Source organism: Ranitomeya variabilis, chromosome 2, assembly GCF_051348905.1.
Source record: "Ranitomeya variabilis isolate aRanVar5 chromosome 2, aRanVar5.hap1, whole genome shotgun sequence".
NCBI classification, from domain to species: domain Eukaryota; kingdom Metazoa; phylum Chordata; class Amphibia; order Anura; family Dendrobatidae; genus Ranitomeya; species Ranitomeya variabilis.
Window position 1 is genome coordinate 838,646,164 of NC_135233.1, and position 20,783 is coordinate 838,666,946.

The following is a 20,783-nucleotide window of genomic DNA, read 5'->3' on the forward strand; positions in this document are numbered from 1 at the left end:
TATCACATACACACTCCGTCCACTTTCATAGGAAATAAAGTATTGAGATGAAGGGTATTTGCTGCACCAAAATCATTTTCTTGGGAGGAAAAGTGATGCATAAAATATTCCCGTTTTTGCGTGCGGTTTTCATGTGTGTTTTTTCCCCATTCAATTGAAAAATTCTAAAAGAATGGACATGTGGCAGATTTTCAACTGCTTCAAATCTGCAGGAAAAAATAAGCGAACATGTGCAGGAGATTTCATTTTGCTGGGGCAGTAAAACGCTGCGCTTTTTTTCTGGCAACATAATAGCAAAATAATTAATAATTCTATAATGATTAATAATAGTATAATGTTTGACATAAGTCTCTTCTTTCTACAACACAGGCTTGGGGATTCTGGACAGGTGCCAACGGCAGAGATCTGCATATGCTGCTTCAGAGCGAACTATTCCTCAATGTAGCCACAAAGGAATTCCCAGAAGGCGAAATACGGGGGCAAATTACACCTTTGCTGTATAGTGGATTGTGGGCCAGACATGAAGGTGATATGAAAATCTATATATACAGTATATACATACTGTACCATCTCAGTATTACTATGTATAGCTATACTATAGTATATATGGCTTTCTTGGCTTTCCGCTTTCCCTAAGAAGGGACAGCTTTTACCAGCCTCTGCAATATAAATCTCATATACTGAAAGGGAGGTGGGGGTCCCAAGGAATCTGCCTCTTGTAGCCCTTTGCAAGACTGATGATGAGAATCGTAATCTGTGTTCATTGTGACACATTTATTTTCTTGGAATTTCTAATATCTTTTTCTTGCTACTGCAGAGCTTCCAATACCTCTGGCAGGCCAGTTTGTGTCCCCACCTCTGAGGACAGGATCAGCAGGCCATGCATGGGTATCTCTGGATGAGCACTGCCACCTGCACTATCAGATCGTAGTGGCTGGCCTGGGGCGTGCAGAGGATGCCGCCCTAAATGCTCATTTGCATGGATTCGCTGAACTGGGTGAGGTCAGTCAGAGCTCCCACGGACACAAGAGACTTTTGAAAGGCTTCTATGGTTCGGAGGTAAGATTAAGAATATTTAAGTAGTGATACAAAGATGTTGGCCATTTGTGTATTTTTTTTCTTTTTAAATGCAAACATAAGCATTAGATTAGTCAAAATTGCAGCAAGCAGCCCAGTAAGTGATTAATTGCTGTAATCAGTGCCACTGCCGCTACATCATGGTGCTCTCAGATGGAGTAGCAAAATCCTGGTGACAAATTATATTGAAGAGTTAACTTTATTTTTGCAGCATGTAGTATAACAAGGAGAATTCTCAACCTACAAGTTTGATGATTCAATCAAAAAAATTAAAAATTACAAAACGTATTTCAACATTTACTGTTCATAGGCTCAAGGTAGCGTTCAGGACCTTGATCTAGAGTTGTTTAGACACCTAAACGATGGAACAGCCTTCATTCAAGTCAGCACAAAGCTATATCCACGTGGAGAGATTCGGGGTCAGGTGAGTAGCATGCCCAACTGGTTGCATGTCTTTATTTCATATGATCGTTTTCTGTTTAATAAATTAGTACAATTTTGAACTCATCTGGTAAATGTCAATTATTCATATCTGCATAAGGCCACGTTCACACGTTCAGTATTTGGTCAGTATTTTACCTCAGTGTTTGTAAGCCAAAACCAGGAGTGGGTGATAAATACAGAAGTGGTGCATATGTTTCTATTACACTTTTAGGCCGGCCTCACACTAGCGAGTTTTACGGACGTATAAACACATAAACTACGTCCGTAAAATTCGCATTACACACGGCCCAATGATTCCCTATGTCCCAGCTCCTATCTGCCGTATATTACGCATCCGTAATATACGGTCTTGTACGGCCATAGAAAATCGCAGCATGCTGCGTTTGTCACCGTATTGCGCAAAAAAATCACCAATGAAAGTCTATGGGGGCGAGAAAAATACGGATTCCACACGGACCAGCAGTGTGACTTGCGAGAAATACGCAGCGGTGTTAGTGAAAAGCCGGTAATTCAATTGCCGGCTTTTCATTTCTCCTTCCCAAACCCGACAGGATATGAGACATGGTTTACATACAGTAAACCATCTCATATCCCCTTTTTTTTGCATATTCCACACTACTAATGTTAGTAGTGTGTATGTGCAAAATTTGGGTGCTGTAGCTGCTAAAATAAAGGGTTAAATGGCGGAAAAAATTGGCGTGGGCTCCCGCGCAATTTTCTCCGCCAGAGTGGTAAAGCCAGTGACTGAGGGCAGATATTAATAGCCTAGAGAGGGTCCATGGTTATTGCCCCCCCCCTGGCTACAAACATCTGCCCCCAGCCACCCCAGAAAAGGCACATCTGGAAGATGCGCCTATTCTGGCACTTGGCCACTCTCTTCCCACTCCCGTGTAGCGGTGGGATATGGGGTAATGAAGGGTTAATGCCACCTTGCTATTGTAAGGTGACATTAAGTCGGGTTAATAATGGAGAGGCGTCAATTATGTCACCTATCCATTATTAATCCAATTGTATGAAAGGGTTAAAAAACACACACACACATTATTAAAAAGTATTTTAATGAAATAAACACACAGGTTGTTTTAATATTTTATTGCTCTCTCAATCCACCGGAAGACCCTCGCTTGGCAAAATAATAAACCCACAATATACATACCCTCTGATGACCTGTCACATCCAACGAGGTAATCCATCTGAAGGGGTTAATTATTTTACAGCCAGGAGCAGTGCTAAAGCACTCGCTCGTGTCTGTAATCCCCAGGGTGCTGAAAGGAAAGCTGAGTGATCTTTACTTACATTGAGTTGCGGTGAGGCGCCCTCTGGTGGATGTTCTCATGAACTGGAGCCTTGGAAAAGTTCCCACGCTCGAGTTCATATGAGTTCATCCACCAGATGGCGCCTCACCACGACTCAATGTAAGTACAGATCACTCAGCTTTCCTTCATTCGCCGGGGATTACAGACACGAGCGAGTGCTTTAGCGCAGCTCCTGCCTGTAAAATGAGTTAAGAAGAGAGTGGCCAAGTGCCAGAATAGGCGCATCTTCCAGATGTGCCTTTTCTGGGGTGGCTGGGGGCAGATGTTTTGACCCTCTCTAGGCTATTAATATCTGCCCTCAGTCACTGGCTTTACCACTCTGGCGGAGAAAATTGCGCGGGAGCCCACGCCAATTTGTTCCGCCATTTAACCCTTTATTTTAGCAGCTACAGCGCCCAAATTTTGCACATACACACTACTAACATTAGTAGTGTGGAATATGCAAAAAAAAAGGGGATATGAGATGGTTTACTGTATGTAAACCATGTCTCATATCCTGTCGGGTTTGGGAAGGAGAAATGAAAAGCCGGCAATTGAATTACCGGCTTTTCACATATATCGCGCAGAATTAAATATAAATACAGAATATATATATATGTGTCTCAATGAGATATATATACTGTATATATGTTTTTCCGAACATTTGAGCACATAAATCCATTAGATGTCGGTTTTGCAAGCCTGCGAGAAAAACTCGCAGTACGGATGCCATACGGATTACATACGGAGGATGCCATGCGCAAAATACGCTGACACACCCTGCCTACGGATGACATACGGATCACTATTTTGGGGACTTTTCTGCGTATTACGGCCGTAAAAAACGGACCGTATTTTTATACGCTGAGTGTGAGGCCGGCCTTACTCTGACTGTTCCTCTCCTGGTTTTGGCTTACAAATACTGAGGTAAAATACTGACCAAATACTGGAATTGTGAACGTGGCCGCACTGGGAAGACAATGTATAATGTACATCTGTGAAAATAGCAGTAGACATTACTTAAAGCAGCACTCCCAGCAAACCTTTATGGAGCATCAAAATGATGCTCCATAGACTTAGAAGTGACTTTTGGTCCACAAATAAACCCCTGTGTGATCTGGTGAGTCGAAATTGAAGTCACATGAGTCAGAAGAGGATTGGGCCGACACTGGAAACTGGGGGAGACAGTGATCAGTAAGCCATTTTTTTTGCTCCTACACTTAGTTAGACAGCATTAAGGCATATTTTTGTTGAGAGTGCTTCTTTAATACTGTTTTCTCCTTTACTTTTCTTCTCACAGGTGCATATTCCAAACATTTGTGAATCAGGAAGCGCAACACAATCTCCTGGGGACATTGAGCGTGAGCCAAGTGAGAAGGAAAATGCTCATCAGCTTGAAGATCTCCAGAAAGATCCAAGATCCTGCTATTTTGAAGGAAAACTGAAAGCTCATGGAACTCGATTTGCCCCTGACTATGACAAAAAGTGCTCAGTATGCTTCTGTCAGGTGAGGATTATCATGGATGCTATGACATATGGCTTTGTACTTTCTAGTACTTTTGGTATACATCTGTTTTATACCGCTCTGATTTATAGCGAACTGCATTACAAGCCATATTTGGTGCAGCAAAAGAGAAGGTATCCTGAGGGAACCTGTCAGATGGATGCAAAATGGGCACATTACAGTGTACGCCTGACTGACAGGCCAAACATGGTGTTAATCACAGTAGGGATTTCAGGACAGACATCTGGCTGTGATGTCCATATGATTATAGATTTCATCCACTTGCAGTCATTTAACCACTGCAATACTGGAGCAGCCTTATGTACAGAGATTCTTCTTTAGCTTACAGTTGCCATAACAAAGTACTGCCATAAGCTAATATATGGATTAATGTATGTCCATTTTGGAAAGGTAACTTAGTGCCTCCTTTCATTGCATACCGTTATTAGTAATGAGCCGTGTGATTTGTAACAGCTTTGCTTCTCTGTACTAACTTGTAAAAGCACGATCATTCAAGTCAACAGAGGCATCTGGCATACATTAAACTTGCTGTAATGCAATTACTGAATATGTCTCAATATGAATGGGACCAGCCCCAAATGGATAGAAGAAGATGAGTAATATGCAGTATATTTGGTTCTATGGTCAGGGAGGTTCTTTGCGTGTGCACACAATTGTTAGCTTTGCACAACTGATTAAGCTATTAACTTCAACTGAAGCATCATTCTGTTCACATTTTAGTTACCTATCACAGCTTTACTAACACCTTCCCGCAGTTGGACAAGTGATTTACTGCAAGTTGGCGTCCAGCTACATCTCATTTCATGAGCACAGGAACCAGGTCGTAGACACAAGCTCTTGCTGCATGTGCTGGGGCCGGGCACCAGCATATCCAGCATCTTGACCCCTCAGATGATGCTGTCAATAGTGACAGCAGCATGTGAGGAGTTGGAAAAGGGAGATTGCTTCCTTTGTTATCCCATTAATCACCCCTGCAGCATGATCATGAGGATGCTAATAGATTGCAATGGCAACCGGAGGCCTGACACCGACCTCTGTGTCTGCCATATAACTTACCTAATGAAATCCCACCGTTTGTAAGGCTTAGGCCGGGATCACACACTGCGAGATACGGCCGAGTCTCGCAGGTGAAAACCAAGCTCTGGCACCGGCACTCCATAGCAGAGCGTGCGGCCGCATAGCAATACCGCGAAACCGCTAAGTCATCTGGGTAATTTCGTAATGCATCTCTGGGAATGGAAGCTGGCGGCAGCCTCTCACGCATTGGGACAACTTCGGTGGACGCCGGAGGGTGAGTATATAACTATTTTTTATTTGAATTATTTTTTTTATCAGAGGAATGGTGCCCACACTGCTGTATACTACGTGGGCTGTGTTATATACTGCGTGACTGATATATAACATGTGGGCAGTGTTATAAACTGTGTGTGCTGTGTTATTTACTGCGTGGGCTGTGTTATATACTACATGGCTGCTATATACTACGTGGCTCCTATATATTACGTGGCTGCTATATACCATGTGGCTTTGCTATATACTATGTGGCTGCTATATACTATGTGGCTGCTGCATACTATGTGGCTGCTATATACTACGTGGCTGTGCTATATACTACGTGGCTCTGCTATATACTACGTGGCTGTCTGTGTTATATAGTACGTGGGCTGTGTTATATACTACGTGGCTGTTCTATGTACTACGTGGCTGTGCAATATACTACGTGGCTGTGCTATATACTACGTGGCTGTGCTATATACTACATGGCTGCTATATACTACGTGGCTCCTATATACTACGTGGCTGTGCTATATACTACGTGGCTGCTATATACTACGTGGCTGTGCTATATACTATGTGCTGTACTATATCCTGCACCCCGGACCCCCGACATCCAGCACCCCGAACCCCCGACATCCTGCGACCAATCAGCGACAGATGCAGTCCAGCCGCGAATTGATGCGGGATTTAATCCACACTTCGCTGATTGGTCGCGCCCGGCTGGCCGTGACAAATCAGCAATATTGGCACGGTATTTAAACACCGCTTCGGTAATTGGTTGTGCCCGGCTGGTCGCGACCAATCAACAACAGGCGCAGTCCGGCCGCAAATTGGCACCAGATTTGAACCACGCTTCGCTGATCGGCCAGCCGGGAGCGACCAATCAGCGATATTGGCGCAGAATTTAACCCCCACTCACAGTGCGATGTACATACATACATACATACATATTCTAGAATACCTGATGCGTTAGAATCGGGCCACCATCTAGAAAGTCATAAACATTCTGTTGATGATCAAGTTTTTGAGCAGCACCAACGACAGTCTCCCAGATACTGCTCAGAGAGGTCACTGTTTTCCTTAAATTTCCCATTTAAGAAGGGTCCACAAGTTCTCCATGGAGTTTAGGTCATGTGAGGAAGGGGTCATTATTCTTTTATCTTTCATCTTAACTGGCTCGCCAAGCAGTAGAGACTTCGATGCATACTATAGACCACTGCTTGATGACAGTGCCTTCAAAAAATGGCAGTAGGTTTAGAAGTTTATTTTGAGTCCATCTTCAACCTGTTTTTTTTTTTGTTATTTCTACCTCCCAGTTATTAGAAATTGATCAGAAAGTCACAAATACCAAAAAATGGCACAAAAAAATGTCTTCATACAGTTCCACTGATGGAAAATTGTAAAACTTATGGCTCTGAGTATGGTGACCCCAAAATAATTTTTATTTTTCAAAAAGCGTATTAAGAGTGTACGAAAGTAATAAAAACTAAATAATAATATATAAATTTGGTTTCACTATATTCATACTCATCCACAGAATAAAGTTAACACTTTAGGAAAATATCGTAACATTTGAAATGCAAAAAAACAGTGCCATAATTGTTGTTTTTATGTATATTCCTTTCTATGAAGAGCTAATAAAAGTGGGATAATAAGTCATATGTATCCTAAAATGATGCCACTGTCAAACGACTCATACTGAAAAAACAAGCCCTTATATTACACAGAAATAATCAAAAAGCTAAGGATCATAGAATGTGACAATAGAAAAAAGAAAAAAAAGATCTATCCTAAAGGACAAAACTGGCTGTAACACCAACAGTCTCTCATCTCCTATTTTTCAGAGACGCACAGTTATCTGTGACCCCGTTGTTTGTCCACCCTCAAACTGCACCCAGCCTATTCGAGTGCCTGGTCATTGCTGTCCAGTGTGCGAAGGTAAGTGATCACATTAATTTAACACCACAAACAAATTAGGATATTTTCATGATAATTGGTAAATTTCAGATTTTAGAAGGCTCACACCTGTAATACAGCAATAATAATTGCAGAATAACAAAAAGGTGTGAAATGAAAAGAATGTTATAAAGTTTGCTCATGTCCTAATGTTCTTCTCACCACAATGAAGAAGAAGAGCAGCACTCCAACTGTACTGGATTAACTGGATTTTTAGTCACCCATGCTACATTTTGGCTTGTATAATAGACCATTTATTAATTGGGGCTTGAATTATTCTTTTGGTTGCGTAGAGATCCAGTTTATTGGCATTGTTGTCTACTTTGGATCTTTAAGGAGAAGATTTTATGAAGACGGGCACACTTACTTCCTCCCTTATGGAGGGCATTGTCAAGTTATTAAATTGTTTTATTTAAGACAAAATGAAAATAAGCAAGTTTGCAATTTACAGTTCAGCCATGTGTGCCTGTCCAGTCCCTGACTGAGTGTGCGCAATAGCTATATTCCATTAGGGCCTAACATTCCAGACACCTCTCTAGCCCATTAATTTCTATACAGCAGTTATCTGCTTGAAACCCTCCCCCTCCCTCTCAGCTCCTGACAAACTGCTGTTATAATTCTTACAAAATCACCAGCTTTCAGCATCAGCTACTCCAACAGCAGTTCTCCAAGTTAGGGCTCTCACTGTTCCGAGCTCTGTGCTTGTTCAAATGCCCTGTTATCTCTATGTGGAAATATAGTGATAGCAGGGTACACCCCAAGACAAACCAACGATAGTTGAATGTGTTACAGCAGAACTTGTGCTGAGCTTAATTTTTCTACAAATACTTCAGTTCTACTTTCACTCAAGAAGGAATCCCCACCCTACTAGAAGCCAGGAAGTGAAAGAGACTGGAATGCTGTGAGCTGCTCAAGAGACAACATAAGAATAACCAATTAATTTTTCTCTTACTTTATGTCACAGTTTATTTAGTGATACATCAACATCATTCACATGTCATTTTTTTACAGAGAAAAAAGAAAACAAAGATGTCAAAAAAACTGGAAGACCTCAAAATGAAGGTGGGACTGTTCTATGTCCTCTTTTTATTTTTATTTAACATTTCTGACTCACATATTCATTTAAAGGGAACATGTCAGCTAATATATGCTTCTCAATCCAATGGCAACATGTATCAGGCACAGGTTTTATCTCAGCCATGTATGTTTGACTCTGAAATGCTGCGGTATTTCAGAGAAAACCATATTTTAAATGCCACTGGGGACTGAGACTGTATTGTACACTAGTCGGACAGGCAGTCTCCTGCAGCTTCTCCCCTCCCACTGATCTAGAGTGACAGGTCTCTGCCTACATGTGCGTATAGGCAGAGACCTATCAGTCACTGGCAGTAAGTGGAGAGAAGCCGCAGGGGACCACCAGTCCAACTAGTCTACAGCTATTAAAGACTACATTAAAGCTATTAACCCCTTCACCCCCGGAGCTTTTTCCGTTTTTCCATTTTCGTTTTTCGCTACCCTCCTTCCCAGAGCCATAACTTTTTTATTTTTCCGTCAATTTGGCCATGTGAGGGCTTATTTTTTGCGGGACGAGTTGTACTTTTGAACGACATCATTGGTTTTAGCATGTCGTGTACTAGAAAACGGGAAAAAAATTCCAAGTGCAGTGAAATTGCAAAAAAAGTGCAATCCCACACTTGTTTTTTGCTTGCCTATTTTGCTAGGTTCACTAAATGCTAAAACTGACCTGCCATTATGATTCTCCAGGTCACTACGAGTTTATAGACACCTAACATGACTAGGTTATTTTTTACCTAAGTGGTGAAAAAAAATTCCAAACTTTGCAAAAAACAAAACAAAACAAAATTGCGCCATTTTCCGATACTCGTAGCGTCTCCATTTTTCGTGATCTGGGGTCAGGTGAGGGCTTATTTTTTGCGTGCCGAGCTGGCGTTTTTAATGATAGCATTTTGGTGTAGATACGTTCTTTTGATCGCCCGTTATTGCATTTTAATGCAATGTCGTGGCGACCAAAAAAACGTAAATCTGGCGTTTCGAATTTTTTTCTCATTACGCCATTTAGCGATCAGGTTAATGCTTTTTTTTTATTGATAGATCGGGCGATTCTGAACGCGGCGATACCAAATATGTGTAGGTTGGGTTTTTTTTTTATTGATTTATTTTGATTGGGGCGAAAGGGGGGTGATTTAAACTTTTATATTTTTTTTATTTTTTTCACATTTTTAAAAACTTTTTTTTTTTACTTTTGCCATGCTTCTATAGCCTCCATGGGAGGCTAGAAGCAGGCACAGCCCGATCGGCTCTGCTATGCAGCAGTGATCATAAGATCGCTGCTACACAGCAGATTTGCAGGTGTGCTGTGAGCGCCGACCACAGGGGGGCGCTCACAGCCACCGGCAATCAGTAACCATAGAGGTCTCAAGGACCTCTATGGTTACCTTCCTGACACATCGCCGACCCCCGATCATGTGACGGGGGTCGGCGATGCGCTCATATCCGGCCGCACGGCCGGATGCGGTAGTTAAATGCCGCTGTCTGAGTTTGACAGCGGCATTTAACTAGTTAATAGCGGCGGGTGATCGCGATTTCACCCGCCGCTATTGCGCGCACATGTCAGCTGTAAAAAACAGCTGACATGTCGCGACTTTGATGTGCGCTCACCGCCGGAGCGCACATCAAAGCGGGGGTCCCGACATGTGACGTACTATACCGTCACATGTCGGGAAGGGGTTAAAGAGAATCTATCAGCAGTTTTTTGCTATGTAATCAGAGGAAAGCATGAGTTAGGGGTTAAAACAAAGATTTCAATGATGTGTCACATGTGAGGTTGTGTGCTGTTGTTTACTTAGAATGAAAATTGTATCATTTCATGATTATCATTGTCTGGACTACAGCAGCACATGCATGCTTGTCCGTCTCTCTGCCCTCTCTTGTGATAAGCAGCTCATTGTCATTAGACTATGTTCATAGAGAGCCTGGTGTGGGCAGGGCAGTTTTCCTAGGTCTGCTACACTGCTAAATCTAAAAACTCTGTGACAAAACCTCTAAAAACTCTGATTGTGCTTACATTTTGCTGCTCTCAGATGAGGTACCAAACCTGCCAATGGATTCCCTTTAACCACTTCACAACATGCAAACCGCCCTATATATACTGCGCGACGATCGCGCAGTCTGACGCTGAGCGCCACCATGATCAAATGTGGGTGTCAGCTGACACCCTTCAGCAATGCCCACGATCTGTGTTAGCACCAATCACAGGCGTTTAACCCCTCTGATGCCACTGTCAGTCATGACAGTGACATTGATGGGCATCGCAGAGGGAAGGAGCTACCTCTCTGCTCCCATAGGCACAACGTGATTGCGATCGCGTTGTGCCAGTGATGTCCATGGTGACCCTGGGGTCACCCAGGGACGGTAGCCTGTAAGCTCCTGCTCAGAGCAAGAGCGGACACGCCTCCTCCCTGCCTGTGAGACGCTGTTCTGATGCCCTGTAGTGCAGAAGCATTACAGAGTGTTACATCAGCGCTCAGAGTAGGGAACGTTGATGTCCTATCCTGGGCAAGATAAAATAGGAAAAAAAGTTATTAAAAATTATAAAACTATTGAAAAAAATCACTAAATAAAGAACAGAAAAAAGATAAAATATTAATCCAAAAAATACAATTATTTATATTAAAACAAAAATAAACAACAAAAAAGTCTACATATTTGGTATCGCTGCGTCCGGAACAACCCAACCTATAAAACTGTTCCACTAGTTAACCCCTTCAGAGAACACTGTAAAAAAAACAAACAAAAAAAGCAAGGAAAACAACTTGTTCTCATCATACCACAGAACAAAAAGTGGAATAAAATGCGATCAAAAGCAAAAATGTAAATAAAAATGGTATCTCTGAAAACGTCATCTTGTCCCGCAAAAACCAAGCCACAGCTCAGTCAGAAGAAAAATTTAAAAAGTTATAGCTCTCAGAATAAAACGATGCAACAATAATTATTATGTCTGTAAAAGCACCAAAACATAAGAAAATATATAAATGTGATATCGATCGCTGTAGTCATACTGACCTGAAGAATAAAGCTGTCTTATCAAATTTACCACACACAGAACGGCATTAAAAAAAACTCAAAAAACAATTCCTGAATTGCTAGTTTTTGTTCATTCTAGCCCTCACATGACTCTATCAGCTGAAATATGGAAAAATTATAGCTATCTAAATATGGAGATGCAGAAACATGTTTTTGCAATAAAAAGCATCTTTTAGTGTGTGACAGCTGCCAAACATAAAAAAACAATATAAATCTAGTATCGCTGTAATCCCACTAATCCGGAGAATAAAGTTGCCTAATCACTGATACCACACGAGGAAAGGCATAAAAAATAATTAAATCCAATTCTTTGCCTGCTGTTGATTTGTTCATTCTGCCTCCCAAAGTTTCAGTGTAAATCTCTGAAATAGTGATTCAGACCGAACCCCGGAGGAATATTCCCTATAATGAGGCAAATGGAGGCTCTGTGGATGCTGCCTGGCCTGTTACCTGGCAGTGTCCATCTTTTTAGGTGTGCATAAAAGCGAAGTTTTGTGCACTTCTTGATGCCACATCGTTTAAGTGTCAAACATACCTAGCTAAGATAATACAGCCAGTGCCTGCTACATGATGCCTATGCATTGGGCAGCATGTATTAGCTAACTTGTTCCCTTTAATAACTCATATATTCTCCTTTAGGTTGTTATTTTAATGGCTTATGGAGGCCAGCTGGCACACGTTGGCATCCTGTCGTTGAACCTTTTGGACTAGTATTATGCGCAACTTGTTCATGCAAAGTAAGATTCATACAATGTTCTCTCTTTTTCCCAGCAACCTCTGCTATATCTTCACTAACTACTTTGCTACTTTATTATAGAGTTCCTCACAAGACTTGCACTGTGTAAGAGAAACATGTCCACGTCTGACTTGTGCCAACCCTATACGTGCTAACCCAATGGACTGCTGCAAAAAATGCCCAGGTAAGAATAAAATAAGAATAGATGTTTTTTGCATCCACGCACGTCCCTTACAAACAGCAGTGCCAAGCAAAAAAAAAATTGCAGCACCAGTACCAGAAGTAAAGAAAGAAGTATATACTAATTTTCTAATATTTCAGCATTTTCATGTTATTATCCTTAGAGATTTATTTATGTGCTACAAGTATGTGGAGATCACCAATGCATGCATAATATAAATATCAGATTGCCATACTGTTCCCTCACATAGATGAAGAGAAAAATCCCTTGGAATTGACAGACAGAATGCAATCTGATGAACCCCGACAATGCACAGTTAGGGGTCAACGCTATCCAAACAATAAGGAGTGGAATCCTGTACTGGCAACCCATGGTGTGGTGAAATGTGTCACCTGTGTTTGTGTGGTAAGTGGGCAACACATAGTTAAAACATTGGTGAGAAAATAGTGAAATTTATAAAAGCAACTAAAAGAAGAGAAATAAAAATTATGATAAGAAATATCATACAGAGTGCATAAACTTCTATTTATCTTTGTAGAATGGGACTCCAAAATGTGCAAAACAGAAATGGAAATGCAGTGATCCCGAATGTATTGGAAAGCCAGACAACATTTGCTGCAGTGACTGCCAGAGTAAGTCGTTCTACAACTGCAATTGCCAGTACTGTTAGGCTACGTCCCCACGGCCAATATTAGGCAGTGCTTTGGACGCAGCACATGTCCGCTCCGTCCAAAATGCTGCCGGCTGCCGAACGCAGGTGAATCCGCATGTGTTCATTGAACCGTGTGGAATCACCGCACCCAATACATTGAATGGGTGATATTTATCTTGCGGAGACTGAGCGTCTCTGCTAGATAAATAGACATGCTGCGGTCTGGAAAGACGTGCCACGTGTCCGTCTCCGCAGTGAAGCCAGCATCCAACCCTCAGCGTTTACTGACCATGGTAACATACCCTAACTTGCATTTATTTCACCAGTAAAAACAATGAGGGAGATGTCTTAAAATTAGTGGAAGAAAAAATGTTGATTTTATCTATTTGAAAATGACCGTTCATTATATATTGCAACTCTTCAAACAAACTGCCTTGATCTGATTAAATAAAATAAATAAATCACTATGTTTCTTATACAGGTGACAACGTTTATCAAGAAAAGAAATTAAAATCTGAAGAGCCTGTTAGTACGTGGAGCTACTAGAAGTTTTGGAGGAGTACCGTTGGATGAGAATATTCCTACAAAAAGATGTAATTCAACATAATGGCTGGACTTTGATACTCAACCCTGGCAAAGCAATCTAAAGTAACTGCTGCGATCTATGAGGCCATATCTACTCCACTTTTAAAGAGCTTTGAGATTATAACAAATCCATTCCATGACATATGAAGGACTTAAGTCCCTTTTGCAAGCCTCAAGACAATTTCCAGACTTTGGCTTCTGCATGTCATGGCAACTACATGGAAGATGTGAAATAACTTATTTTGGCTCATTTTGTGACTACTGCATGGCAGATGTAATATCGTCTTGTTGCAACCTTCTTCAGATATACAAACCCAATGAAAATATCTGACGATCATCTCAAGAAAACTGCAGACTTTGTGGGATTCTATAAGACTCTCTGGTTCCAAAAACTTGGTGCCAAAAACAGACAATTCCGTTTTTAGACATCTGCAGGACTCTAATGTTATACCAATAACCAAGGCTTCCCATGGTAAATATGTGTTTTCATAATTGCAAAACTAGAGGCCTTCTTTACCCTCAGTCCTGGGTTACGCTTATCCCTTTGAGGACTGCAGGACACCTCTCGAGCCATCTTTTTACATAACAGCTTTTGTGTTGTATAGAAGCATATCTACGTTCTACTACATCTACGACCTACACAGGTCAATTCCAAAAACGAACACTTTTGCTAGATGATCTGAATAGAGACTGCTAATGTGCAATGCTTGACAAGCATAGATTCGGAGACAATGACCATTTAGCACACTTGGATGAGACAGTTGTGTGACAAAGATTACAATGGGGATGTGGGATTAACTAACTGTACATATGTACATGCATGTGGGTATATACGGTGAATGGGTGAACATATACACATCAGTTATGTTTTTCCCCACAAACGCTTTTAAGAAATGTGTATTATTTATAGTGCCTCTGGTGGATGCATCGACTGTGCAATTTAATTATTAATGTTGAATGTATTTATTAAATTTAAATAAACTGCTGAAAATGTTCCAACTACTTAGAGACTTCTTTTTAAGTGTATCGAAAGCATGAAAGGATCAGAAGATACTTAAGAGAAGTTTTCCGGGATTGCCAACATTTTTATTCTATGTAGGAACATGCAATTTTGTTGGAAATTATAACTGACACACTGTGGTTAAAGAGTGACAGTCGTTTTATTATATTTTTGTGCTTAAATTAATAGTATGAAAATAAAAACCTTGTAATATATCGTATTGGACAAATTTGCTTCTTTCCTCTTCGGGATTGACCATTCATTCTCCAAATTCTCAATTCGCAGTCTGTCATTGAATACACATTTTAGCATTACTGAGATAGGAGATGGTAGTTGGTGCTCATAAAGTTCTACGGAACTTGCAGTGGAACGTGTATGTCTGCCTCTAGTTCCTTCCTTCTTTTTTCCTTCTCCCATCTCCATAGAATTTTAGAAGCACCACCTGTTATCTCCTAAGTAATGCGAAGATCTGTCTTTAATTAATACAGATTTTGCCAATGAATTGAGTGAATGAGCAGTTCAGGAGGATAAAGAAGAACTTTTCTCTGATAAGATATATTACAAAATTGCTTTACATGTGATTTATTAAATAAAAATCAACGGTTACTTGTTAAGCATTTCCCCCATAGCAGGATGCAAGCAAGGACACTGGAGGTAACATGTCGTGTAGAGATAAGCAGATCGCTTTGCACAACCCCGGTTCACAGTCCAGGTCAGTGCACTCTTGCCATGCACAAGAGCTGCACAAATTTTCTGACCTTTCAGGTTCCTTGGGGTTGTATTTAATTTGCCACCCAGGTGTAACATCATCTGAGTCCCGGGTGTTCACATGACATAACAATGTTGCATCACTGCCGGGAGCAGGGGCGTAGCTAGAGCTTTTGCCGCCCGGGGCTGTTCCCGAGTTTGGCGTCAGCTGCCAGCCTCAGATTGGCTGGCGGCTGTTAACTATTGACGTGTGGGCGCAGGCCTGCACATCAATAGCGTTAAACAGCTGCAGCCTGCAGCGCCGGCTGCGGCCCGGTGACCCACCGCCGCATTGTGCCGCCCGGGGCGGCCCGCCCCCCCCCGCACCCCCCTTCCTACGCCACTGGCCGGGAGACATAGAGCCATCATTGGAACAACGACATTGGTCCAATAGCTGAGTATGTTTTTTTTATTATTATTTTATTTGGGGAAATAGTAAACAACACGGATAACTGAATGAGGATCATCCAACATCTTTAGAAATGGCGCCAATCCACATATAACTCTGCAGAGATGTTTCTGAACATCTGTCAATCTACAGCTGCTTGAAAATCATGGAGCTGCAGAAGAGGAGAGCTGACAGGGACAGACAAATTTTCCATGTAGAAGGTAGGTGGCGCTAGAGTTCAAGTCATCTATTTCCATGTAGAAAGTAGGAATAGTTTATTATAATCTTTGCATTATTGATCATTTCATGCACAAAACCATCTGTGCCTAGGGACAATGTAATATGTTACAATTTGTTCTAATTGCCTAATGTTAATTTATCTTATGCCTGTAAATTGTGAGAAAGTGACCTCTAATTATATACACTGCTCAAAAAAATAAAGGGAACACTAAAATCCCACATCCCTGATATCACAGAATTAAATATTCCAGTTGCAAATCTTTATTCATTACATAGCGGAATACGTTGAGAAGAATAAAACATAAAAATTATCAATGTAAATCAAAATTAATATCCCATAGAGGTCTGAATTTGGAATGATACTCAAAGTGGAAAATTAAATTACAGGTTGATCCAACTTCAGTGGAAATGCCTCAAGACAAAGAAATGATGCTCAGTAGTGTGTGTGGCCTCCACGTACCTGTATGATCTCCCTACCAATGCCTGGGCATGCTCCTGATGGTCTCCTGAGGGATCTCCTCCCAGACCTGGACTAAAGCATCGCCCAACTCCTGGACAGTCTGTGGTACGTGACGTTGGTGGATGGTGCGAGACATGATGTCCCAGATGTGTTCAATCGGATTCAGGTCTGGGGAACGGGCGGGTCAGTCCATAGCTTCAATGCCTTCATCTTGCAGGAACTGCTGACACACTCCAGCCACATGAGGTCTGGCATTGTCCTGCATTAGGAGGAACCCAGGGCCAACCACACCAGCATATGGTCTCACAAGGGATCTTAGGATCTCATCTCGGTACCTAATGGCAGTCAGGCTACCTCTGGCGAGCACATGGAGAGCTGTGCGGTCCTCCAAAGAAGTGCCACCCCACACCATTACTGACCCACTGCCAAACCCGTCATGCTGAAGGATGTTGCAGGCAGATCGCTCTCCACGGCGTGTCCAGACTCTGTCACATCTGTCACATGTGCTCAGCGTGAACCTGCTTTCATCTGTTCATCTGTGAAGAGCACAGGTGTCATGTTTCCCAATGGCAGGGAATTTGTCAACATAACACGGGCAAAAACAGGACGAGCTCTAGGGTGATGGAACCTGAGCTGACCGCGATCCTGAACCTCAACACTCAACTAACAGTAGCCGGGGGACGTTCCTGGGGGGCCCCTAGACGTCTCGCGCCAGCCGGAGATCTAGCTTCCCCTATCAGAAGAATAACAGACCTCACTTGCCTCCAGAGAAATATTCCCACAGAGATAGCAGCCTCCCACATACAATGACGGTGAAATGAGAGGAAGGCACAAACGTAGTTATGAAAACAGATTCAGCAAAATGAGGCCCGCTTAAGCTAGATAGCAGAGGATACAAAAGGGGAACTGCGCGGTCAGCTGAAAAACCCTTCAAAATACCATCCTGAAATTACTTGAACTCATGTGCCAACTCATGGTACATGAGTGGTAATTTCAGCCCACTAGAGCGACCAGCAGCAGAGAATTACATATCTGCAAGCTGGACTAAAAAAAACATGAAAGCAATCATGAAACAGGGAAATACAGACTTAGCTTGTCTTGAAGGCCTAGGAGCAGGTAACAGAGACACACACTGATACATTGATAGCCGGCAAGGGAATGACAGGAAAGCCAGGTTAAAAAGGAAACACCCAGCCACTGATGGACAGGTGGAAACCAGAGACCGCAACCCACCAAAGTCACCCAGTACCAGTTGTAACCACCAGAGGGAGCCCAAAAACAGAATCCACAACAGTACCCCCCCCCTTGAGGAGGGGTCACCGAACCCTCACGAGAACCCCTAGGGCGATCAGGATGAGCTCTATGGAAGGCGCGGACCAAATCAGTCGCATGAACATCAGAGGCGACCACCCAGGAATTATCCTCCTGACCATAACCCTTCCACTTAACCAAATACTGGAGTTTACGTCTGGAAACACGAGAATCCAAGATCTTCTCAACAACATACTCCAATTCTCCCTCCACCAGCACCGGAGCAGGAGGCTCAACCGAAGGAACAACGGGCACCTCATACCTCCGCAATAACGACCGATGGAACACATTATGAATAGCAAACGATGCTGGGAGATCCAAACGAAAAGATAAAGGGTTAAGAATCTCCAAGATCTTATAAGGACCGATGAACCGAGGCTTAAACTTGGGAGAAGAGACATTCATAGGGACAAAACGAGAAGACAACCACACCAAGTCCCCAACACGAAGTCGGGGACCCACGCGGCGACGACGATTAGCAAACTGCTGAGCCTTCTGCTGAGACAACTTCAAATTGTCCACCACCTGATTCCAAATCTGATGTAGCCTATCCACCACCACGTCCACTCCAGGACAATCCGAAGGCTCCACCTGACCAGAGGAAAAACGAGGATGAAACCCCGAATTACAAAAGAAAGGAGAAACCAAAGTAGCAGAACTAGCCCGATTATTAAGGGCAAATTCGGCCAGTGGCAAAAAGGCAACCCAGTCATCTTGATCAGCAGAAACAAAACACCTTAAATAAGTTTCCAAGGTCTGATTAGTTTGCTCCGTCTGTCCATTCGTCTGAGGATGGAATGCAGACGAGAAAGACAAATTAATGCCCATCTTAGCACAAAACGTCCGCCAAAATCTAGACACAAACTGGGATCCCCTGTCCGAAACGATATTCTCCGGAATCCCATGCAAACGAACCACGTTCTGAAAAAACAAAGGGACCAACTCAGAGGAGGAAGGCAACTTAGGCAAGGGTACCAAATGAACCATCTTAGAAAAGCGGTCACACACAACCCAGATAACGGACATTTTCTGTGAGACAGGGAGATCTGAAATAAAATCCATGGAAATGTGCGTCCAAGGCCTCTTCGGGATAGGCAAGGATAACAACAACCCACTGGCCCGAGAACAGCAAGGCTTAGCCCGAGCACACACTTCACAAGACTGCACAAAGGTACGCACATCCCTTGACAAGGAAGGCCACCAAAAAGACCTGGCCACCAAGTCTCTAGTACCAAATATTCCAGGATGACCAGCCAACACAGAAGAATGGACCTCGGAGATGACTCTACTGGTCCAATCATCCGGAACAAACAGTCTTTCTGGTGGACACCGATCAGGTTTATCCGCCTGAAACTCCTGCAATGCACGTCGCAAGTCTGGGGAGACGGCGGACAATATTACCCCATCCCTAAGGATGCCAGTAGGCCCAGAGTCTCCAGGAGAGTCAGGCACAAAACTCCTGGAAAGAGCATCTGCCTTCACATTCTTTGAACCTGGCAGGTATGAAACTACAAAATTGAAACGAGAAAAAAACAACGACCAACGAGCCTGTCTAGGATTCAAACGCCTGGCAGACTCAAGGTAAATCAGATTTTTGTGATCAGTCAAGACCACCACACGATGTCTAGCACCCTCAAGCCAATGACGCCACTCCTCAAATGCCCACTTCAAGGCCAAAAGCTCCCGATTACCCACATCATAATTGTGCTCGGCGGGCGAGAATTTTCTAGAAAAGAACGCACATGGCTTCATCACCGAGCCATCGGAACTTCTCTGTGACAAAACCGCCCCCGCTCCAATCTCGGAAGCATCAACCTCAACCTGAAAAGGAAGTGAAACATCTGGTTGACATAACACAGGAGCAGAAGAAAACCGGCGCTTAAGTTCCTGAAAGGCCTCCACAGCCGCAGGAGACCAATTAGCAACATCAGCACCCTTTTTAGTCAAATCAGTCAAAGGTTTAACAACACTGGAAAAATTAGAAATGAACCGACGATAAAAATTAGCAAAACCCAAGAACTTCTGAAGACTCTTAACAGATGTAGGTTGTGTCCAGTCACAAATCGCCTGAACCTTGACGGGATCCATCTCAATAGTAGAAGGAGAAAAAATGTACCCCAAAAAAGAAATCTTCTGGACTCCGAAGAGACACTTTGAGCCCTTCACAAACAGAGAATTGGCCCGCAGGATTTGAAACACCTTCCTGACCTGTAGAACATGAGACTCCCAGTCATCAGAAAACACCAAAATATCATCCAAATACACAATCATAAACTTATCCAGATATTCACGGAAAATATTGTGCATAAAGGACTGAAAGACTGAAGGAGGATTAGAAAGTCCAAAAGGCATTACCAAATACTCAAAATGGCCCTCAGGCGTATTAAATGCGGTTTTCCACTCATCACCCTGCTTTATCCGCACAAGATTATACGCACCGCGAAGATCTATCTTAGTGAACCACCTAGCCCCCTTAATGCGAGCAAACAAATCAGTCAATAATGGCAATGGATACTGATATTTGACTGTAATCTTATTCAGAAGGCGATAATCTATACAAGGCCTCAGGGAACCATCTTTTTTAGCCACGAAAAAAAAACCTGCTCCCAGAGGGGACGAAGATGGACGAATATGTCCCTTTTCCAAGGACTCCTTAATATAATTCCGCATAGCAGTATGCTCTGGCACTGACAGATTAAATAAACGACCCTTAGGGAACTTACTGCCAGGAATTAATTCTATAGCACAGTCACAATCCCTATGAGGAGGGAGCGAATTGAGCTTAGGCTCCTCAAAAACATCCC

The 20,783-nt window shown here is 42.6% G+C and overlaps 1 protein-coding gene across 1 annotated transcript in view; it reads left to right on the forward strand.

Annotated features, from left to right (window-relative positions):
• Positions 1 to 14,835, forward strand: part of CHRD (chordin) — a 46,774-nt gene extending 31,939 nt beyond the window's left edge. Inside the window, exons 13-23 of the mRNA XM_077290098.1 lie at positions 370 to 526; positions 818 to 1,059; positions 1,388 to 1,501; positions 4,117 to 4,323; positions 7,464 to 7,557; positions 8,587 to 8,637; positions 12,319 to 12,416; positions 12,497 to 12,599; positions 12,847 to 13,001; positions 13,135 to 13,228; positions 13,730 to 14,835. Of these exons, the coding sequence (XP_077146213.1) occupies positions 370 to 526; positions 818 to 1,059; positions 1,388 to 1,501; positions 4,117 to 4,323; positions 7,464 to 7,557; positions 8,587 to 8,637; positions 12,319 to 12,416; positions 12,497 to 12,599; positions 12,847 to 13,001; positions 13,135 to 13,228; positions 13,730 to 13,794 (1,380 nt within the window). The 3' untranslated portion in view covers positions 13,795 to 14,835. The remainder of the gene's footprint in view (positions 1 to 369; positions 527 to 817; positions 1,060 to 1,387; positions 1,502 to 4,116; positions 4,324 to 7,463; positions 7,558 to 8,586; positions 8,638 to 12,318; positions 12,417 to 12,496; positions 12,600 to 12,846; positions 13,002 to 13,134; positions 13,229 to 13,729) is intronic.
• The last annotated feature ends 5,948 nt before the right edge of the window (positions 14,836 to 20,783 follow it).